Source organism: Dipodomys spectabilis, unplaced genomic scaffold (genome assembly GCF_019054845.1).
Source record: "Dipodomys spectabilis isolate Male_0828 unplaced genomic scaffold, ASM1905484v1 ptg000021l, whole genome shotgun sequence".
Taxonomy (NCBI): Eukaryota; Metazoa; Chordata; class Mammalia; order Rodentia; family Heteromyidae; genus Dipodomys; species Dipodomys spectabilis.
Genome location: NW_024870698.1, coordinates 8,952,400 through 8,971,166, shown reverse-complemented (window position 1 = coordinate 8,971,166; position 18,767 = coordinate 8,952,400). Strand labels below are relative to the sequence as shown.

The 18,767-nt window shown below is 39.0% G+C and overlaps 1 protein-coding gene and 1 pseudogene across 3 annotated transcripts in view; one reads left to right on the top strand and one right to left on the bottom strand.

The window, feature by feature from the left end:
* Positions 1-18,767, bottom strand: part of Rbpj (recombination signal binding protein for immunoglobulin kappa J region) — a 71,665-nt gene that overhangs the window by 23,138 nt on the left and 29,760 nt on the right. For 2 of the 3 annotated variants that reach the window (XM_042674717.1, XM_042674718.1), the window contains one exon: positions 12,602-12,640. In XM_042674717.1, the coding sequence (XP_042530651.1) occupies positions 12,602-12,640 (39 nt within the window). Of the gene's footprint in view, positions 1-6,931; positions 7,129-12,601; positions 12,641-18,767 lie in introns of those variants that run through there. The other variant, XM_042674719.1, reaches the window with a different exon arrangement.
* Positions 3,821-4,072, top strand: LOC122104063 (annotated as a pseudogene).

Below are 18,767 nucleotides of genomic sequence, written 5' to 3'. Positions count from 1 at the left end.
CTTGGAGGGAAAGAGGGAAAGAGGGAGGGAAGAAAGAGAAATGTAGGCAGGCAGGAAGGACTGTGACTGGAGTCCAACTGTGCTATAAAAGGGCACAGCCATGCCAGGTGGTGGTGGATCACACCTGTAATCCTAGCAACTCAGGAGGCAAAGATCTGAGGGTAGCGGTTCAAAGGCAGCCTAGGCAAGAAAGTCTATGAGACTCATCTCCAATTAGCTGTCAAAAAACAGGAAGTAGCACTGTGGCTCAAAGTGGTAGAGCACTAGCTAGCTTTGAGTAAAAAGAGCCCTAGGATAGCACCCAGGCCCTGAGTTCAAGCACCATGACCAATTTTTTAAAAATTAATAAAAAGGACTTAGCCACTAAGAGGAACAATTGATGAGATGTTTAAAGCAAAAACAAACAAATAAATATAAAGCTGGGCATCAGTGGCTTACACCTATAATCCTAGCTACTCAGGATCTCAATATCTGAGGATTGTGGTTCAAAGCCAGCCCACGCAGGAAAGCCCATGAGACTCTTATCTCCAATGAACTACTCAGAAAAGGCTAGAAATGGCTCAAGTGGTAGAGCACTACCACTCAGAGACAGAACCCAGGCTCAGAGACAGAACCCAAGCCCTGAGTTCAAGCTACAGGACTAACCAAAAAAAAAATCTGATACCTGTAAAAGATCTTAAAGGAGAGTTAGTTGAAGGCTGGAAGCTTCTATTTTACTTGTAAAGTGCCAGGCCATTATGATGACTAATGGTAAGAAAAGATAAACACCCAGGTGTTTAGAATATTTATCATTATACATGTATACTAACAGCTCAGGTGATGTTGGAATCCAAAATCAATGGTATCAATTTTCACTAACATTACAAGGTGGGAATGGGGAAAGACAGAAATGGCAATAAGGAATTTGGGATGCTGTTAAATGAAGTGACTGACCAGAGATTCTAGTGTATATAGAAACAAACACAGGAGCAAAGCCAGGAGAAAAGTTGATAATAACCCAACCAAATGCTAGAAAGTACCTGGCATGAAACCTAAAAGGCTGCTATATACTTGAATTTAAACTGTATTTCTCAGTTATTTGATTTGCATTGTAGTCTCTATCATTCCATTTAACCATTAATTATATACTTATCAGGTTTCACCTGTACTTTTCTTGTCTTCCTAAACAGACTACATAGTCATTAAAGGCAAGATCTTTAAGACACTTCCGGCAATCAAAATCCTTCCTATAAAGAAGCTATGAATTATCATAATTAAAAAACAAAAATTGAACACTGTGCCAGTACTGGTCAAGAATACATCAACACAGCCAACAACTTTGAGGACAACACACATTTTAGAAATGAAGGAGAGGTTAATTAACTTTCCTACAATGATGTCAGAGAGCCAGGACTCAAGCAGGTAGTCTGGCTCTCTTTAGGACAAAATTGTACTATTTAAAGTTTTGTAGTGGTAAGGAGCAGTTTTGGTATGAAATATAACAGGGTCTGAACCTTAACTATCTCACTAAGACTAGTATTCTCCCCTGTAAAATAAAGTCAGCTGCAAAGGGAAAAGCAAAGTTAGATACCACCACTGACGTATTGTATAGCAAGTGTCAGATGAATTCAGATATTACTATAAATTTCTTAGAAATGGCATTTCATGGCAGGAGGGGGTTGGGCTAACAAAAAGGATGAAGGAAGCTGAACATAATTGAAACAGATTGTCTGCAACTATGAAAACAGAGCAATGAAACTTGCTGAAATTGTTTTGGGAAGGGGGACAGAGGGCAGGGAGAATGATGGGGTAAGACTGATAAAATGTGGGAGGGAATCAATGAAAACCCCCTGGTATAAGTACGCATATGTAAAAAAGACAAAGTATTTCAATCTCATTAATAACAACACAGGGTACAGGAGTAAGGGCAGGGACCTAGGAGTGAACGTTCAGTTTCCGACTTGCAAAGCCCAAGTTCTGAAGGTACCACCAGTGGCACACCTATCTATCTTCCCATTAAAGATCTACTGAAAGCACCGGGCATTGGGCACTGTGCTAAGTGCTTAAAGAAACTATTTGCAATTATGATTATCTTAAGGTGTTTATGATGAATATAGGGTCACATCTGTGATTTGCGTCTTTCTTGTAGTGGATATAAAACAGGTACTTTCTAGCTTGAATAAAGTCTTTTTTTTCATGGCCATTATATAAATCCTTGTTTTTTGACCCAAACTGTGGGTACCCACCAGGTCTTGCTGTGACTCACACTTCTGCCTTTAAGTCCCTAGTAAACTAACACACCGCAACTGTCTGCTTACTTCAGTGCCATGGCACCTGAGGCAGGTTTGGATAGGGAGGAACTGGGTAATTGGGGGATATAGTGTTATTTCTCTGGGGGCACCCTGCAAAATAGCAAAGGAAGAGCTTCAAGACTTGATTGTTTCTATTAGGCCTGACAAAGGCTGTAATAAATACACACACACACACACACACACACACACACACACAAATGTGTGGAAGTGTGAATGAGAGACAGAGGAAGACAAGAAAAGAGACTGCGGTGACAGTGAGACCAACAGTACAGAGGTTTTGTAGAAAGCTTAGTCCAAGTGACAGACAAAAGTTTCCTTAGCATGAAAACATAAAGCAGCTCTAGCAATTATGTTTAACTTTCTTTTAAAAAGCTGCAAACCAGCCGGGCGCTGGTGGCTCACGCCTGTAATCCTAGCTACTCAGGAGGCTGAGATCTGAGGATCGCGGTTCAAAGCCAGCCCGGGCAGGAGAGACCGTGAGACTCCTATCTCCAATAAACCACCAGAAAACCGGAAGTGGCGCTGTAGCTCAAGTGGTAGAACGCTCGCCTTGAGCTGAAGAGCTGAGGGACAGCGCCCAGGCCCAGAGTTCAAGCCCCACGACCGACAAAAAAAAAAAAAATAATAAAAAAAAAAAATAAAAAGCTGCAAACCTTGTAAAGGAAATTCCCTGATACTAAAATCCCAGCCAAAATGTAAGTGATAAATGTTATAAGTAAGATATAGTTTGGAGTACTAAAGGGAGAAGATTAGTAAAACTACATGCCAGCTGGGTGCTGGTGGTTCATCCCAGCTTCTCAGGGGGCTGAGATTTGAGGATAGTGGTTCAAAGCCAGCCTGGGGAGGAAAGTCTGTGAGATTCTTATCTCCAATTAACCACCAAAAAACTAGAAGTGGAGATGTGGCTCAAAGTGGTAGAGAAACGCTTTCAACAAAAGAGCTCAGGGACAGAGCCCAGATTTAAGCCCCAGGACGACAACAACAATAATAAAAAGGCTATATGCATTTGCAGACTTCCTAGAACCTAAGAACCTAGTCTCACTCTCTAGTTACTGCAAACAGGAAAAAGCCACTTGGTATACTGGGTATCCTCTCTCTAGGTACATACAGTCATAACTTCATAACTCAGGCTTCTCACATGAGGGGGTACCTCAGGGTGGCGCATTCAGTATTCTGGAGTCTGATGTCTGAATTGTAACTAACATCCTCACAATGATACCATGTTCCAATTAGCAAAAGAAGCCTCAACAACCAGAGAGCAACTGTTTCTACTGTATAAACAACAATATCCTATTTTTCTTATTTGAGTTTTCAAACCTGTACGCCACATTTAAGTGCTCTGAATAGTATATATCCTAACTACAGTATTCCTAAATAAAATTTCAAACTGTGTAGATAGAATTGTGTTGGGTTTTTTTCTAAATAATAACTTTTTTTCAAAATTATTTATGGAGTGGGAAAGGTTTCAGAGGTTATTTAAAAAAAACAAAAAACCAACTCTCTGGTTGTAGTCTGCATTCAGACCTGGCCGGGCCACAGCAGTCAGGATGAACTTCCTTCGGCTTGTGCGTGACAACTGGGTTCACATACTTGTCCCTTCAGGATTTTTATTTGGATGTTATCTAGACAAAAAGAATGATGAAAAGCTAACAGCCTTCCAGAACAAGAATGTTATTTAGAAGGGAATTGAGGCCTAATGAAGAAGTCACTTGGAAGTAAAGACTGGCTAATCACAGAATGTTCACATTTCTAAAATTATGGGAGAAAGAAAAACATTTATTATTTAATTAGGAAAAAAAAAGCTCTCCCCGAATTAAACCTTTTGAGGCCATTTCATTACTGTGTATTTAGTCAAGAAAAATGGAATACAAAAACTAAAACCCAAATATTTGCATTAGTTTAATTTTAATAGTCATGCACTATAACCCAAATATCCAGCAACAATAAATTTCTATTTAGCAATTAGAAAAATAATATCTAACACTAATGAGAGTTCAAATTTCAATTTTTAAAGAGCAGTAAATGAATTTTTACTGTATGATTCCAGTATTGTAAGATTCTATAAAAAAGTACCTGAAATCTGTAATGACAGATGAGTGGTTTCCTGGAATGAACTTGCATGTGCTGGGTATTTCTGGACTAAATACACAGTAATAAAATGGGCTTTATAGTCAAGGCATGTTATACTCAGGGCCTGGGCTAGCTGGCCTCTACTATTTGAACCACAAGGCCACATTTTTGAGTAGTTTACTGGAAATAAGAGTCTCAGGGTTTTTCCTGCCTGGGGTGGCTTCAAACAACAATCCTCAAAACAAAAACAAAAAACAAAAAAAAGAAAACAGCAATCCTCAGATCTCAGCCTCCTAGGTAGCTAAGATTACAACAGGCATGAGCCACCATAATCTGGCAACTTTTTTAAGAGGGTGTCAAATTTCTTTCCTAAATTATTCTATCATTTTACATACCCACTTGTCAGTATAAAGTAACAGTTACTGCACACATGATCAACCCTTTACATTTCATACACTTCAACAGGTACATAGTGGTAGCTTGTTGCTATAGAACAAACATAACCCTGAAAAATTCCTATGTTGAAATCTAATCTGAAATACTGTTATTGAGAAGCCGGGCGGGGCGATTGGGAAATGTTAGGTCATGAAGGTGGAGTCCTCATAAATGCTTCTTCCTTCTGAGAAGATTTATTAACAGGGAAGCAGCTCCCACCATACAAGTGATCTGCTGGCACCTTTATTTTAAGACTTTGCAGCCTCTAGAATGTTGAGAAATAAATTTATGGTCAACAAGCTACCTAGTCTATGTACCAAGTATATTGTCACAGCAGTCTGAAGGCACTCAGGTAATGGAGCTTTAATTTGCATTTCCTCAGAAGTCATTTGTGATGTGTGTATTTTGCTTGGTGAATTATCTGTTCAAACTATTTTCCTTTTTTTGTTGTTGTTGGTCATGGGGCTTGAACTCTGGGTCTGGGTGCCGTCCTTCAGCTCAAGGTGAGAGCTCCACCACTTGAACCACAGTGCCACTTCCAGTTTTCTAAGTGGTTTATTGGAAATAAGACTCTCCCAGACTTTCCTGCCCAGGCTGGCTTTGAACTGAGATCCTCAGATCTCAGCCTCTTAAGTAGTTAGGATTATAGGTGTGAGCCACCGCTGCCTGGCTACTATTTCCCATTTTTAAAAATAAGTTATTTCCTTATTGTTGCCTTTTGAGAATCATCTATATCTGGCCATAAACTCTTTATTCATAAGTTTTGATGAGCTTTCTGAAGTTAATCAGTTTCTTCGTTTCAAATTTTTTTAGTATTATTGTCTTTTAAAACCTTTATGTATCCAAAATCACAAATATTTTTACTTGTTTTCTTCTAAAATCTGCAGAGTTAGAAATGTTAAGCCCTAATTAACTTTAAGATATGTCCTCTTTTTAGAGTTACATGTAAAAAGCCATTTTTCTTAAATATGTGACACAATTCAATAGTGAAGTCATTTGCAGTTTTCTTTGTTGGAAGGTTTTTTTAATAACAAAAGCAAGGTCTGTAGGTAGATAAAAAAATATTCACGGTACAGATTTCTCTTGAGCAACCTTTAGGTAGCTTGCCACTTGAGAAGATGTTGAATGTATTGGCGGAAAGTTGTAACGTTTGCCTTAGATAGATCTTAAATCGAACTCTGAATCTTGGCTCTTTAAACATATTAAGTATAATAACTATTTAAAGTCTTTTTAGATTGCTTTTGATTGATTACATCTCATTACTAATCACTTTTCTTGCTTTTTGTATGACTGATGTATTTTTATTTTTGAATATGCATGTTTTTTTTTATTCTTACATCCTTGAGCTTTGTTCTGGTAGACTTGGAAGAGTCTGAGTCTTTTGATCTTGCTTAAAGTTTACTGGGTAAAACAGAGTATCATTTCATACAGCCTTACTTTTTTACACTAAAGAACAGCCCTTCTGAGGGCTTTAACTGCTGCCCTGTGAATTATGAGATTTTTATCTGGTCATTGCAAACAGGCATAATTCACAGTCCTAAGTTGAGTTTTAAGGATTGCTTCCTCTAATTCTTTTTTTCTTTTTCCTGGTTGGAGGGAGGTGGGGGGGGGGGGGGGGGGGGGAGGGAGCTCATAAAACTTGGAACTCAGGGCCTGGGGCGCTGTCTTTAAGTTTTGCTCAAGGCTAACGCTCAATCACTTTGAACCTCAGGGCCTCTCGGTTTTATGGTGATTAACTGGAGATGAGATTCGCTTGGACTTTTCTGCCTCAGCTGGCTAAGAACAGTGATTCTCAGATCTTGAACTGTGATTCTCAGATCGCAGCCTCAAGAGTAGCTAGGATTACAGATATGAATCACCAGCGCCCAGCCCTGCTTCCTTGAATTCTTCTAGAAACTACTATCTAAATAGTATAGCCCTTTCTTCCATATGTATGCTGAACAATACTTCACTTGAAGATTCCCAAGAGAACACTGTGAAGCTTTCTGGAACTGCACAGTTCTTCAATCCTCTCTGGGTCTGCCCTGCAAACCCACAGAAGTTCTTAGCCTCTCTGCATTCCATGAACTCCTCTACCTGCTCCTTGACCTGGAGACTTTCACTAGGCAAGGAGCTAGGGCAATCGCAGCGCTCACCTCATTCATCCTGTTTGTTGGGAATCACTGTCCTTCCTTGCCTGATGCTCAATATTTTGAGAAAACCATTGTTGCATATATTTTGTCCATGTTTTTAGTTGGTTAAGGCAGGAGAATAATTCCAGGTCCTGTTACTCCATCTTGGCCAGAAGTGGTAGTCTTAAAAGCTACTAAAATTCTCCAAACAGGGAAAATTGCTTTAAGGGCAAATGATGGAAAATGATAATAAAGTAGATGGGACCTAATTAAATGATTGAATGTATTTAGGGAAAGAAAAGGAAGTTGGTAAAGTTACTAACTTTTTTGCGGCACTAGATAAATGTCAGTCCAACAAACTACTACTGGTATAAAATAAAAATAAATTGCCTATGGCTGCGAATACAGGAATTCTACTTCTTAGAATTTACTTAACAAACATATATGAAAACAATTAATAGGAAACAGATTGATATGGAATAGATTTACCCAGAACTGGTATTTAAAAAAAAAAAAAAGATAAGTTTTTTCCTTCCTTTTTAATGTAATTCAGGAATTTAAACACAGGACCTCACCTGATGATTGCCAGGAAGACACACTACCACATAAACACCATACTCTAGCTCTTTTTGGTTTCCCTTCTTTTTTTTTTGCTTTCTTTTAGGGGGTGAGGATGGGGGAATGGGGGGGGTGGCGGTTAGTCATGGGGCTTGAACTAAAGGCCTGAGCGCTGTCCCGAGCTTTTTTTGCTCAAGACTAGTGCTCTACCACTTTGAGCCAAAGATCCACTTCCAATTTTCTGGTGGTAAACTGCAGATAAGAGTCTCTTGGACTTTCCAGCCTGAGCTGGCTTCAAACTGTGATCCTCAGATTTCAGCCTCCAGAGTAGGATTACAGGTATAAGCCACCCAGCACTTTCCTTATTTTTTAAATAGTGCCTCAGGATTTTTTCCCCCAAGGCTGACCTGTGGCTATGATTCTCCTACTTATGACTCCTAAATAGCTGGCCTTGCACACCAAGGAGAGAGGGGGAATTTCAGACATAGCCCATTTGAAAATGTTTCTAAAGCAAAGGCAAAACTAAGGATTAAAGATAGTTGGAAAAGTAATACTTAGTTTCCTTTCCCCTCAACTCCTTAAAATTTAACGTTTACCATGTTTGCATATTATGTTGCTAAAACCACTTAAGATCACATTGTATATACAAATACTAAAGATAATAAATAAAATAGATTAATAAAAATAAAGCACATTGTAGACATAATACTACTTTGTCAAAAACACTTGAGGTTTTATTTTCTTTTAAAAAGGGTATTCTTGGAGCTGCGAAGGTGGCTAAGTGGGAGAGTGCTTGCCTTGCATGCATGAAACCTTGGCTTTGATTCCTCAGCACCACATAAGCAGAAAAAGCTGGAAGTAGCACTGTGGCTCAAGTGGGAGTGCTAGCCGTGAGCTGAAGAGCTGAAGGAGACACACACACACACACATAAAAGGATATTTTTGAGACTAAGGGTATCAGTCTGCAGCACTAGGAGAAAGATCACACGGAAATTCTTGAGGCTAAGATCACACACACACACACACACACACACACACACACACACACACACACACACACACACACACACACACACACACACACACACACACACACACACACACACACACACACACACACACACACACACACACACACACACACGCGGAAATTCTTGAGGCTAAGATGTCTCCAGCACTAGGAGAAAGATATTTGACATTCTTCTATATAATCACAACACTCACAATGTGATACTTACTGATACTTTGCAGATTTTACTCAAATTCTAACAACAGTTTGACTACTATCCTTGGCTAGAAGAGGTGTGTGGAGAAACTTCCACCCTTGTGTCAAAACATGACAATATTTTTTGCTGTTGTTAAAACAAACAAAGCTTGTGCAGGAACACAGGCATGGCATTAACTGCATATAACCTATGGTGACTTGGAGATACAAGACAACATAGTTGACAAGTCTCAGAGTCTGGCTGTTTTTATTTGATTTATCTCATTTTGTTAACTGTAGCTTACTACAAAAGAAAAATGTTTTTCCTGGTTCAGGATTTATTTAAATATAGTTTTATCTCTTTCATCTGGAATAATTGCTTGGAATCTTGAGATTTTTTTTGAAGAAGTATCATTTATTTTATAGCACGGCCCTAATTTTTACCTGCCTGATATTTCCTTAATATCACAACTGGAAGCCAGGTGCCAGTGGCTCACACCTGTAATCCTAGCTACTCAGGAGGCTGAGATCTGTCCCTGCAACTCTTTTTTTTTTTTGTCGGTCGTGGGGCTTGAACTCTGGGCCTGGGCGCTATCCCTCAGCTCTTCAGCTCAAGGCGAGCACTCTACCACTTGAGCTACAGCGCCACTTCCTGTCCCTGCAACTCTTATCTCCAATAAACCACCAGAAAACTGGAAGTAGCACTGTAGCTCAAGTGGTAGAGGGCTAGCCTTGAGCTGAAGAGCTGAGGGACAGCGCCCAGGCCCAGAGTTCAAGCCCCACAACCAACAGAAAAAAAAAAAAAAAACAACAAAAACCAACAACAACAACACAACTGGAGGCTACTTAGGTCTTACAGGTGAGATTAAGTTTAGATCACGCTGCCAGGTTTCTGAATGATCATATGACAATTCTTTTATACTTTGTGAAGACTCATTTTAAGACTAATTTTAGTATAGTACTTAAACAACCACTAGTGCATTTTGCCTGAAATAATTATTACCATGTAATTGCCAAATAGTGATTTCATCATTCCAAACTCCTACATTCACCAGGTGGCATACTTCTCTAAGGAAAGGTATCTATCTATACAGAGATTACTGTCTGTCAAATATCACTTTTCTGACATGCCTGGGACCAGAAGTACTTCAAGTATAGGAATATTTTGGATTTCGGAATATTTGCAGACTTTTAATGCTAAGACATGCTAAATTTGGGGAACTCCAAAATCTGAAATTTTATGAGCATCATGTATCAATCAAAAAGTTTACGTTTTTAAAGCATTTCAGATTTTTTTTTGGCCAGTCCTGGGGCTTGAACTCAGGGCCTGTGCACTGTCCCTGAGCTGCTTTTTGCTCAAGGCTAACACTCTACCACTTGAGCCACAGCACCACTTCTGGCTTTTGCTGCTTATGTGGTACTGAGGAACTGAACCCAGGGCTTTATGCATGCTAGGCCAGCACTTTACCACTAAGCCACATTCCCAGCCCTCAGATTCTTTTATTAGGCATGTTCAACCTATATATACAGACTTCTAAGCTGTCACTGGATGCCTCAGGTATTAATCCAGTACATCATTTTGCCTAGCAGGGGATCTGTTAAAACTGCCTCCAATGATCTTCTATCAGGTATTTATCATTCTATAAATACAATTGCTCTTTTTATAATGTTAATTTGGAAATAACCTGAAGAGCCATGAATATGAAACATTAAGTCAAGAATAGTGTAAAGAAAATGAAAAATGCAAACTCACAAAAACAAATTATTAAGATAAAAGACAGAACATAAGTGGGGTTAAGAGTACAGCTTAGATAGACTAACATACACATCTCTATTCAAATAGTTTTCTTCAGAGATTAAAAAAAAAAACAACTAGCTGGGTGTAGGTAGCTCATGCCTATATACCTATAATTCAAACTACTAAGGAGGCTGAGATTTGAGGATCTCCATTAGGACCCAACCTGGGCAAACAAATCAAAAGACCCCTTATCTCCAATTAACTGGTAAAAAAAAGCCCCAACTAGAGGTGTGGCTCATGTGGTTAAGCACCAGGTATGAGCAAAAAGCTGAATGAGAGCAAGAGGCCCTGAGTTGAAGCCTCAGTATTGGCACAAAACTAAGTAAATAAAGTACTGACAATGCAGAATTCTCTACAACTATGACTTTTAAATTTCTAACTTAGGTGCTGGAAAGGTGGCTCAGTGGTAGAGTGCTTACCTCCCATGCATGAGGCCCTGGGTTCAATTCCTCAGTACCACATAAACAGAAATATCCAGAAGTTGTGCTGTGACTCAAATGGTAAAGTGCTAGCCTTGAGCTAAAGAGGAGAGGAACTGTCCCTCAGTTCAAGTCCCATGACTGACCAAAACAAACAAATAAATAAATAAATAATTTTTTTTTTGGGGGGGGGGGTCTGGTTGTGGGGCCTGAACTCTAGGCCTGGGCCCTGTCTCTCAGCTCTTCAGCTCAAGGCTAGCGCTCTACCACTTGAGCCACAGCGCCACTTCTGGCTTTTTTTTTCTGCTTATGTGGTGCTCAGGAATCGAACCCAGGTCCTCATGAATGCAAGGCAAGTGCTCTACCACTAAGCCACCTTCCCAGCCCCTTTACCATTTTTTAAGATTAATAGTTTAAAATGTAACACATAATGAAAATATATCCTATAAAAGTTAAATATAATTAGAACATAGTATAATGTTTATATCTTTTATTTTGTATGTCTGTGTGTATTTGTGCCGGTCCTAGGGCTAAGTTCAGGGCCTGAGTGCTGTCCCTGAGCTTTTTTGTGCTCTACCACTTGAGAACTTTAATTGGAGATAAAGAGTCTCAGGGTAGGCTTCAAACTGCAAATTTTCTATCTCAGCCATCTGAGTAGCTAGGATAACAGACATGAGCCACTAGCACCAGCCTAATATTTATAGTCTTACTAAAAATGGATAATCTTACATTTACTTTAAAATAGGTGAAAGTAGTGTTCACTAAAATTCTGTTCAGAGCTGGGTACCATTGGCTTTTGCTTATTTGGAAGGCTGAGAATGGGAGACTCACCATTTGAGGCCAGCCTGGGCAGGAAAGTTCTCAAAACCTCTTCTACACCACACCCAGATATGTCAAGCACCCATTATCCTAAGGTACTAGGAAGTTTGCTAAGAATGGAAGGGGAGGGAGAAGGGGGAATGTTTGCAATTCCAGGTCCGCAAGGACAGAAAAGGCCAAAAGACAGAAGTCCAAGAGACTATCTCCATGGAGGGAAGTAGACATGATGGTGATTGCCTGTGAACCCAGAAACTACAAAAAACATTATCTAAAGTAGGCAGATCTTGGCGTAGGGCCATACCCAGCTAGGAGGTAAGACCTTATCTATCTCAAACATAATCAGCAAAGCAACTGGGCTGGAGGTATGGCTCAAGTGCTAGGGCACCAGCATAAAAATCATGAAACCAAATTTCAACCTAGGGGGAGGAATATTTTCAAAAACCATTATTTCTTTCATGTCTTGCCTGTAATCAAAGAACTGTAATTAGGTAAGCACAGCTACTCACAGGAAGATTTTTTTATAATCTGTCCCTTTAAATCTTTAAATACCTTAAATCTTTAAAAACTAATTTTCAGAAAGGTTTTATTTTTTCCCCTTTTGAAGTATATTTTTATTTCCTGTATTCTTTTATTTTTTAGATGGGAAAATGAAGGTAAGTGAGGACACAAATAAGCTTATAGGGTTGGGAGGTAGCTCAGTGGCAAAATATCCTGGGTTCGATACCCAGTACCAAAAAAGAAAAGACAAAAAACACACAATTAAAAAAAAAAGAATAAGCTTACAAGCTATAGAACAGTATTTGAATGATTATTAAAAGCACCTAATATAGTTTCTAAAATGGCAGGAACTACATATACATGAAATGTTCGTGTGAAAGGATAATATAAACACTTACCTTGTGAGTCGTTTGGGTGGAGGGCGCTCACCAAATTTCCTGGAGGAAAAAAAAAAACAACTTAAGTAAGCTGTTAGTACTATGAATTCTCCCTTAGGACTTGACTTCACCCTTAAAAAAACACAAGGATTCCTCCAGCAATTATCTACATAGAGAAATAACACGCATAAACATAGTACACTATGTGAACAGGCCTCACATCCACAGTGAGCCCATGCCACACAGATGTACTGAGGACAATGGGTCACTGCCACACCTAGTCTTTTAGCAACACAGAGGAACAAAAACCTCTCAGCTCAGGAGGTAGTACAGGGTTTTCAGTGTTCACTGTGTCAGGCATTAGCTATACATTTTTTATATAATGCCTTACTTAATCACGGTAAGACAATTCTACAAAGTCTACATCATCTTAAAGGTATGAAAGGCCAAAGTCACAAATTAAGTAGCAAGCTGAGCTGAAAAAGTCGAATTTTGATAACATGCCCACGGAGTAAGGTCCTGTTAAGGGAGAAACATGGTAAGTAAATAGGGCTGGCACAGACTGTGGCCATTATGCAGGCTGGAAGCAGGAGAGAAGAAAAGCATTAGAAGAATGATTCAGGTTGGAATCATAACAGCAAGGAGACTAGGTTAGGTCAAATTCATAACTTGGCATTCATTTGTATAAGTCTAAAGTTAGTCCCATACCTCCCTAGATCTCAGTTTCCTTTCCAATGAAAAGGACACAGTGGTTGTCAAGAGAATTAAATGTGGTAATTAATACACAGAAAACATATAGAACAGTACCTGGAACATAGTAAAATGCTCAATAAATCTTAGTAATTACCTTTTTTACTTATGAAAGTTTAAATTAAAAGAACTATATAAAGAAGCTGGACGCCAGTGGCTCACGCCTGCAATTCTAGCTACTCAGGAGATCTGAGGATCACGGTTCAAAGCTAGTCTGGGCAGGAAAGTCCATGAGACTCTTATCTCCAATAAACCACCAGAAAACCGGAAGTAGCTCTATGGCTCAAGTGGTAGAGTGCTAGCCTTGAGCTGAAGAGCTGAGGGATAGCACCTAGGCCCAGAGTTCAAGCCCTACAACTAAAACAAGCAAACAAACAAAAAATCTATATAAAGGAACTCTGGTGTTACTAGAAGCAGAGTATGTGCAAAATCTATGGTCATGTGCTAGCCTCTTATTTCCTCAAATAGGAAAGTATGACTGTCTTGAAACATGAAAGCATGGCACTTGAATAAAGAACCAAGGGGTTGATTTATAAACAGCTATGTGATTTGTTCATAAACACAGAATGTGAAAGTTTATTTGAATTATGTTTTCTATACCGTAGTTGTGGTGTTCCACAAGATTATTAATTTTGGTAATAAAAATCTTAGGACCCTGTTCAAAATTAAATGCAAGTAAAGACACTGTCTATGAGTTCATAATTTATAAGCAATGAATATCTATTTCTGAATGTTAATATTTTCATTAAAATATAGAAAAGTAGCTTTAAATGAAGAGCATAAAAGTGAGCAAATAATCCAAGTTTTGTAGGCAAAATTACATCTGATTAGACAGTTCATAAAGATCCATAATTTTCCCTTAACAAAAGTACACTTGAAAGAATATCAATAATGCTAGACCACTGTAACAGTTCAAAGTATATGTTGTTGATTCTAGGTTAGTGATAAAATTCCAAAGAGGACAGGTTTACAAGGCAATAAGTTACATGATTACTTAATAAAAATCAAAATGGGCAAAAATATTTGTTGTTGAACAGAACATGGTTATCTTCAAGAAGTGGCTAAGAGCTAGGTGCTGGTAGCTCATACCTGTAATTTTAACTATTCAGGAGGCTGAGATCTGGTGATTATGGTCCAAAGCCAACCCAGCAGGAAAGAGTGTGAGACTGTTAGCTCCAAATAACCACCAGAAAACTGGAAGTGGAGTTGTGGCTCAAAGTGGTAGAGCACTAGCCTTGAGCAAAAAAGCACAGGAAGAGCACCCAGGCCCTGAGCTCAAGCCAACGAAAAAAGTGGCTAAGAAAGGCCTCTGGAGAGAGCTAGTTTCTGTGATAGTCACGTATGAATATTTACTTTGTGAAAATAAGTTCTATTGCACCTATATAATTTCCATAAGGTATATTATTTTAATTTAGAAATGTATATGCGTATACATGTACATGTGCTTACAAAACGTTAAGGCTTTTAATGCTTGCTTGGACTGAGGGTAAACAAAAGTCCTTTCCTGAACTTAATTCCTATTGTCCTCAAATTTCCTTTTAACATGTAAGTTTAGAAGCTGGCAATTTCTAGTCCTCAGCTCTAGCATTCCAGGATATGTACTTCATATTAAATATTATAAGAATAGTCAAATAGTAAGTTAAATTTAAGTCCTGACTCCATTGGTCCTCTTTTCCATCTAAATCTGAGTCCAGCCTTTCTAACAATCTTCTCTCATTCATATTACTAGGCAGAAAATTAGGACCAATTGTGGTTCTTTCTTTGGCAAACCATATTTTTTTTGGGGAGTGGGGAAGAGTTGGTAATGGGGCTTGAACTCTGGGCCTGGGCACTGTCCCTCAGCTCAAGGCTAGCACTCTACCACTTGAGCCCCAGTGCCAATTCTGTTTTTTTCTGCTTATGTGGTACTGAGGAATTGAACCCAGGGCCTCATGCATGCGAGGCAAGCACTCTACTACTGAGCTACCTTCCTAGCCCCACATAGCATATTTTTAAAGTAAAACTCATTAACTATTCAGTGTTGTGTAAACATGCAAGAATTCAGAATATTTCAATTGATTATTTTAAAAACTGGTTTCCTTTGCCTATTTCACCTACAACTGACATGAAGAGAGTATAGAATGGTGTTAATGTATTTGCCTGCCAGGTTCTAGTTCCTTTTTTCACTTTAATCATTCCACCCTTATTTATGTGGCTGTTTAGTTACTATATCAGGCACCTGACATGGAATACCACAGCAACAAACAAGAAATACAGTCCCTATCTATAGAGCAGATAGGAGACAGGCATTATAGAGTAAACTTTGCAAGGAAAGCTTGCCTCTACCCCCTAATTATTCCCTAATCAGAGAAGAAACCTGCTTAGCAACACATACTGGGAACCTTTGTTTGAAATGTAACTTGGAGTTTCATGTTTATGATTTTCCATACAATGTACTTCCAGGTAGAATTTTTACATTCAAATAGAATTGTACCTCAAGTTCTCTTTCGGTCACTCAAATGTGAACAGGATGACAGACATGAACTTTTATGCTAGGAAAAAAAAAAGGACTCAAACTTTTTATGACATAGCATAGATCTGAGTTGCTACGGGAGGTTGTCAAAAAAAAATCTGAAAAGAAACCTTTTATAAATCTTCCCAACTGTTCAACTATTCAATAAGGTTTGAAAAAGTAAAAAGTAAATATTTTTGCTTAGTAGAAAGTGAAAACCCACTTTCTAAAGATATAAGAACACAATCCAGAAACCATACTTTGTTGCATAATATACACACAGACACGTGTATAAGTACATGTAACTATCATAAATTTGGCAATACCTTCCGGAACTGACTACTCCCACACACAAGACTTAAAATTGTAGTAAGGACTGTCATAGTCTCCTGACTTTAGTGTTTGTAATCATAAATCACAATACTGAAGCACATTTTTAATTGAAAAAGACTATGAATCTGCATAGACTTAGTTTAATCAAGTTTTTTTTTCACTCCTTGCTTCCACCAAATTATGACTGGTCAATTTATTTTTATCTTTATTATTCTGTCAGTCCTGGGGCTTAAACTCTGGTCCTGGATGTCGTCCAGTTTTTTGTGCTCAAGGCTAGTGCTCTACCACTTGAGCTACAGCTCCATTTCTAGTCCCTTTTTTTTTTTTGCGGGGGGAGGGGGCGGAGGGGGCGGAGGGGGGGGGATTCCTGGCTTTCCTGCTAAGGCGGCTTAAAACTGCGACCCTCAGATCTCAGCCTCTTTTTAAGCAGCTATGATACTGCTATAAAGTTTAATGTAAGGTAGTCCCCAGCTTATAATAGTCCAACGTGAGATTTTTTTTTTCCAACTGTATAATGACTCATTGTTCTTTTCTCTAGCTAGCAATATACTGTAATATTCTCTTGAGATCCTGGGCAGTGACTTTACAGTGTACTCACTGTACACTTGCTTAGCATGCATGAAACCCTGGATTTGATTCCTCAGTACCACATAAGCAGAAAAGGCTGGAAGTGGCATTGTGGCTCAAGTGGTAGAGTGCTAGCCTTGAGCAAAAGCTCAGGGACAGGGGGCAGGCCGTGAGTTCAAGCCCCAGAACTGGAAAAAAGAAAAAAAAAAAAAAAAGGTACTAATGTTTGAACTTAGAAGGTCTCAGGCTGGCTTGCTTGCCAGGTTTGTAGCATTGTCTGGTTACTTTGGAGATAAAACCTCACAGACTTTTCTGCCCTACTGGTTTACAGCAGTGATCTTCCAGATCTCAAGTCTCTGGAGTATATCGAGGATTACAGATATAAGCCACCAGCCTCTAGCTAAAATCACTTCCAACTTGAGGTATTTTCAACTTAATATGTAGGGTTAACCACAAGATAATCCCTATGTTGTTGAGAGGCATTTATATTTAAATTCATCAGTGGATCTGTCATTATTTTCCTTTTAAACAACAGATACACCGGGGTATTTATGGAGATAACTTAACGCCAAATGCACAAAGGAAAGGCTATGATTCAAATTTATAAGAACAATATGCTGAAATAAGGACACAGGATGACCCAATGCAACAATGATACTCACAAAACACTATGTTGGAAGTGAACCTTACAACTTTGGGGGGAAGGAGGGAGTGAGGGAGGTAGGAGAAGGAAGGGCTAGTGGGAGAAAAACCAAGGAGGGAATAACAATACCTAACAAGAAATGAACTCATTTCATTACCTTACTGATGTCACCGTAACCTCTTTGTACAGCATCTTTACAAGAAAAAAAAAAATTTTTTTGTCGGTTGGGGGGCTTGAACTCCAGGCTTGGGCACTGTCCCTCAGCTCTTCAGCTCAAGGAGAGCACTCTACCACTTGAGCCAGAGCACCACTTCTGGTTTGAGTGGTTTATTGGAGATAAGAGTCTCACACTTTCCTGCCCAGGCTGGCCTTGAACCGTGATCCTCAGATCTCAGTCTCCTGAGTAGCTAGGATTACAGGCGTGAGCCACCGGCGCCTGGCTAAAAATTTTTTCACAAAGAAGCATGTGTGCACACGTATGTGCTAGCACACATGGTGTACTAATACTGGGACTGGGTATGGCCCCTGAGCTTTTTTGCTCAAGGCTAGCACTCTACTGCAAAAAGTCTGCTTCCGGCTTTTTGGTTGTTACCTGGAGATAAGAGTCTCATAGACTTCCTGCCTGGGCTGGCTTCAAACCACATCCTCAGAGCTTAGCCTCCTGAGTAGCTAGGATTACAGACATGAGCCAGTGGCCCCTTTGAATTAAGTTATTTCCAAGTAGCCTGTCACTATGGGGGGAAAAAGTGGTGATACATTCACTTTTAAAAACATGTAAAAGAGGGCTGGGAAGGTGGCTCAGTGGTAGAGTGCTTGCCTTGCATGCATGAGGCCCTGGGTTCGATTCCTCGGAACCACGTAAGCAGAAAAATCCAGAAGTGGTGCTGTGGCTCAAGTGCTACAACACTAGCCTTGAGCCTTGAGCTGAGGGACAGTGCCCAGGCCAACTGACCAAAAAAAAAAAACAAAAAAAAATCCCTCAAAGCCAAGCCACGTTTTAAAAAAAATAAAAAAATTAAAAAAAACATGTAAAAGAGAATAGTATAGATACCTTGAGTTAAAAAGAGAAAATACTCAAGAGGTAAAATGAAATTATAACAATTCTTATGATCCAAATAGGAAAGAGACTTCCAAATATTTCATGTAATATCTGTACATCAATTAGGAAAATTACATTTTGCTTGCATGTTAAAACCCCAAATACATTCATTATAAATTGGAAACTATGCTCTTTTGTTATCATGTTGCTAGTGAACAAATGTACATCTGTGATAATAAAGTCCAAAAACAATCAGAAGAAGTAAATTTAACTACAATTCAGAGCTTAAAGACTGACTTTCTTCAAAAGTGCATTTAAGCCATTAGAACCTGTCAGTCTGTCTTCATGTCCTGCTTAGACCAAA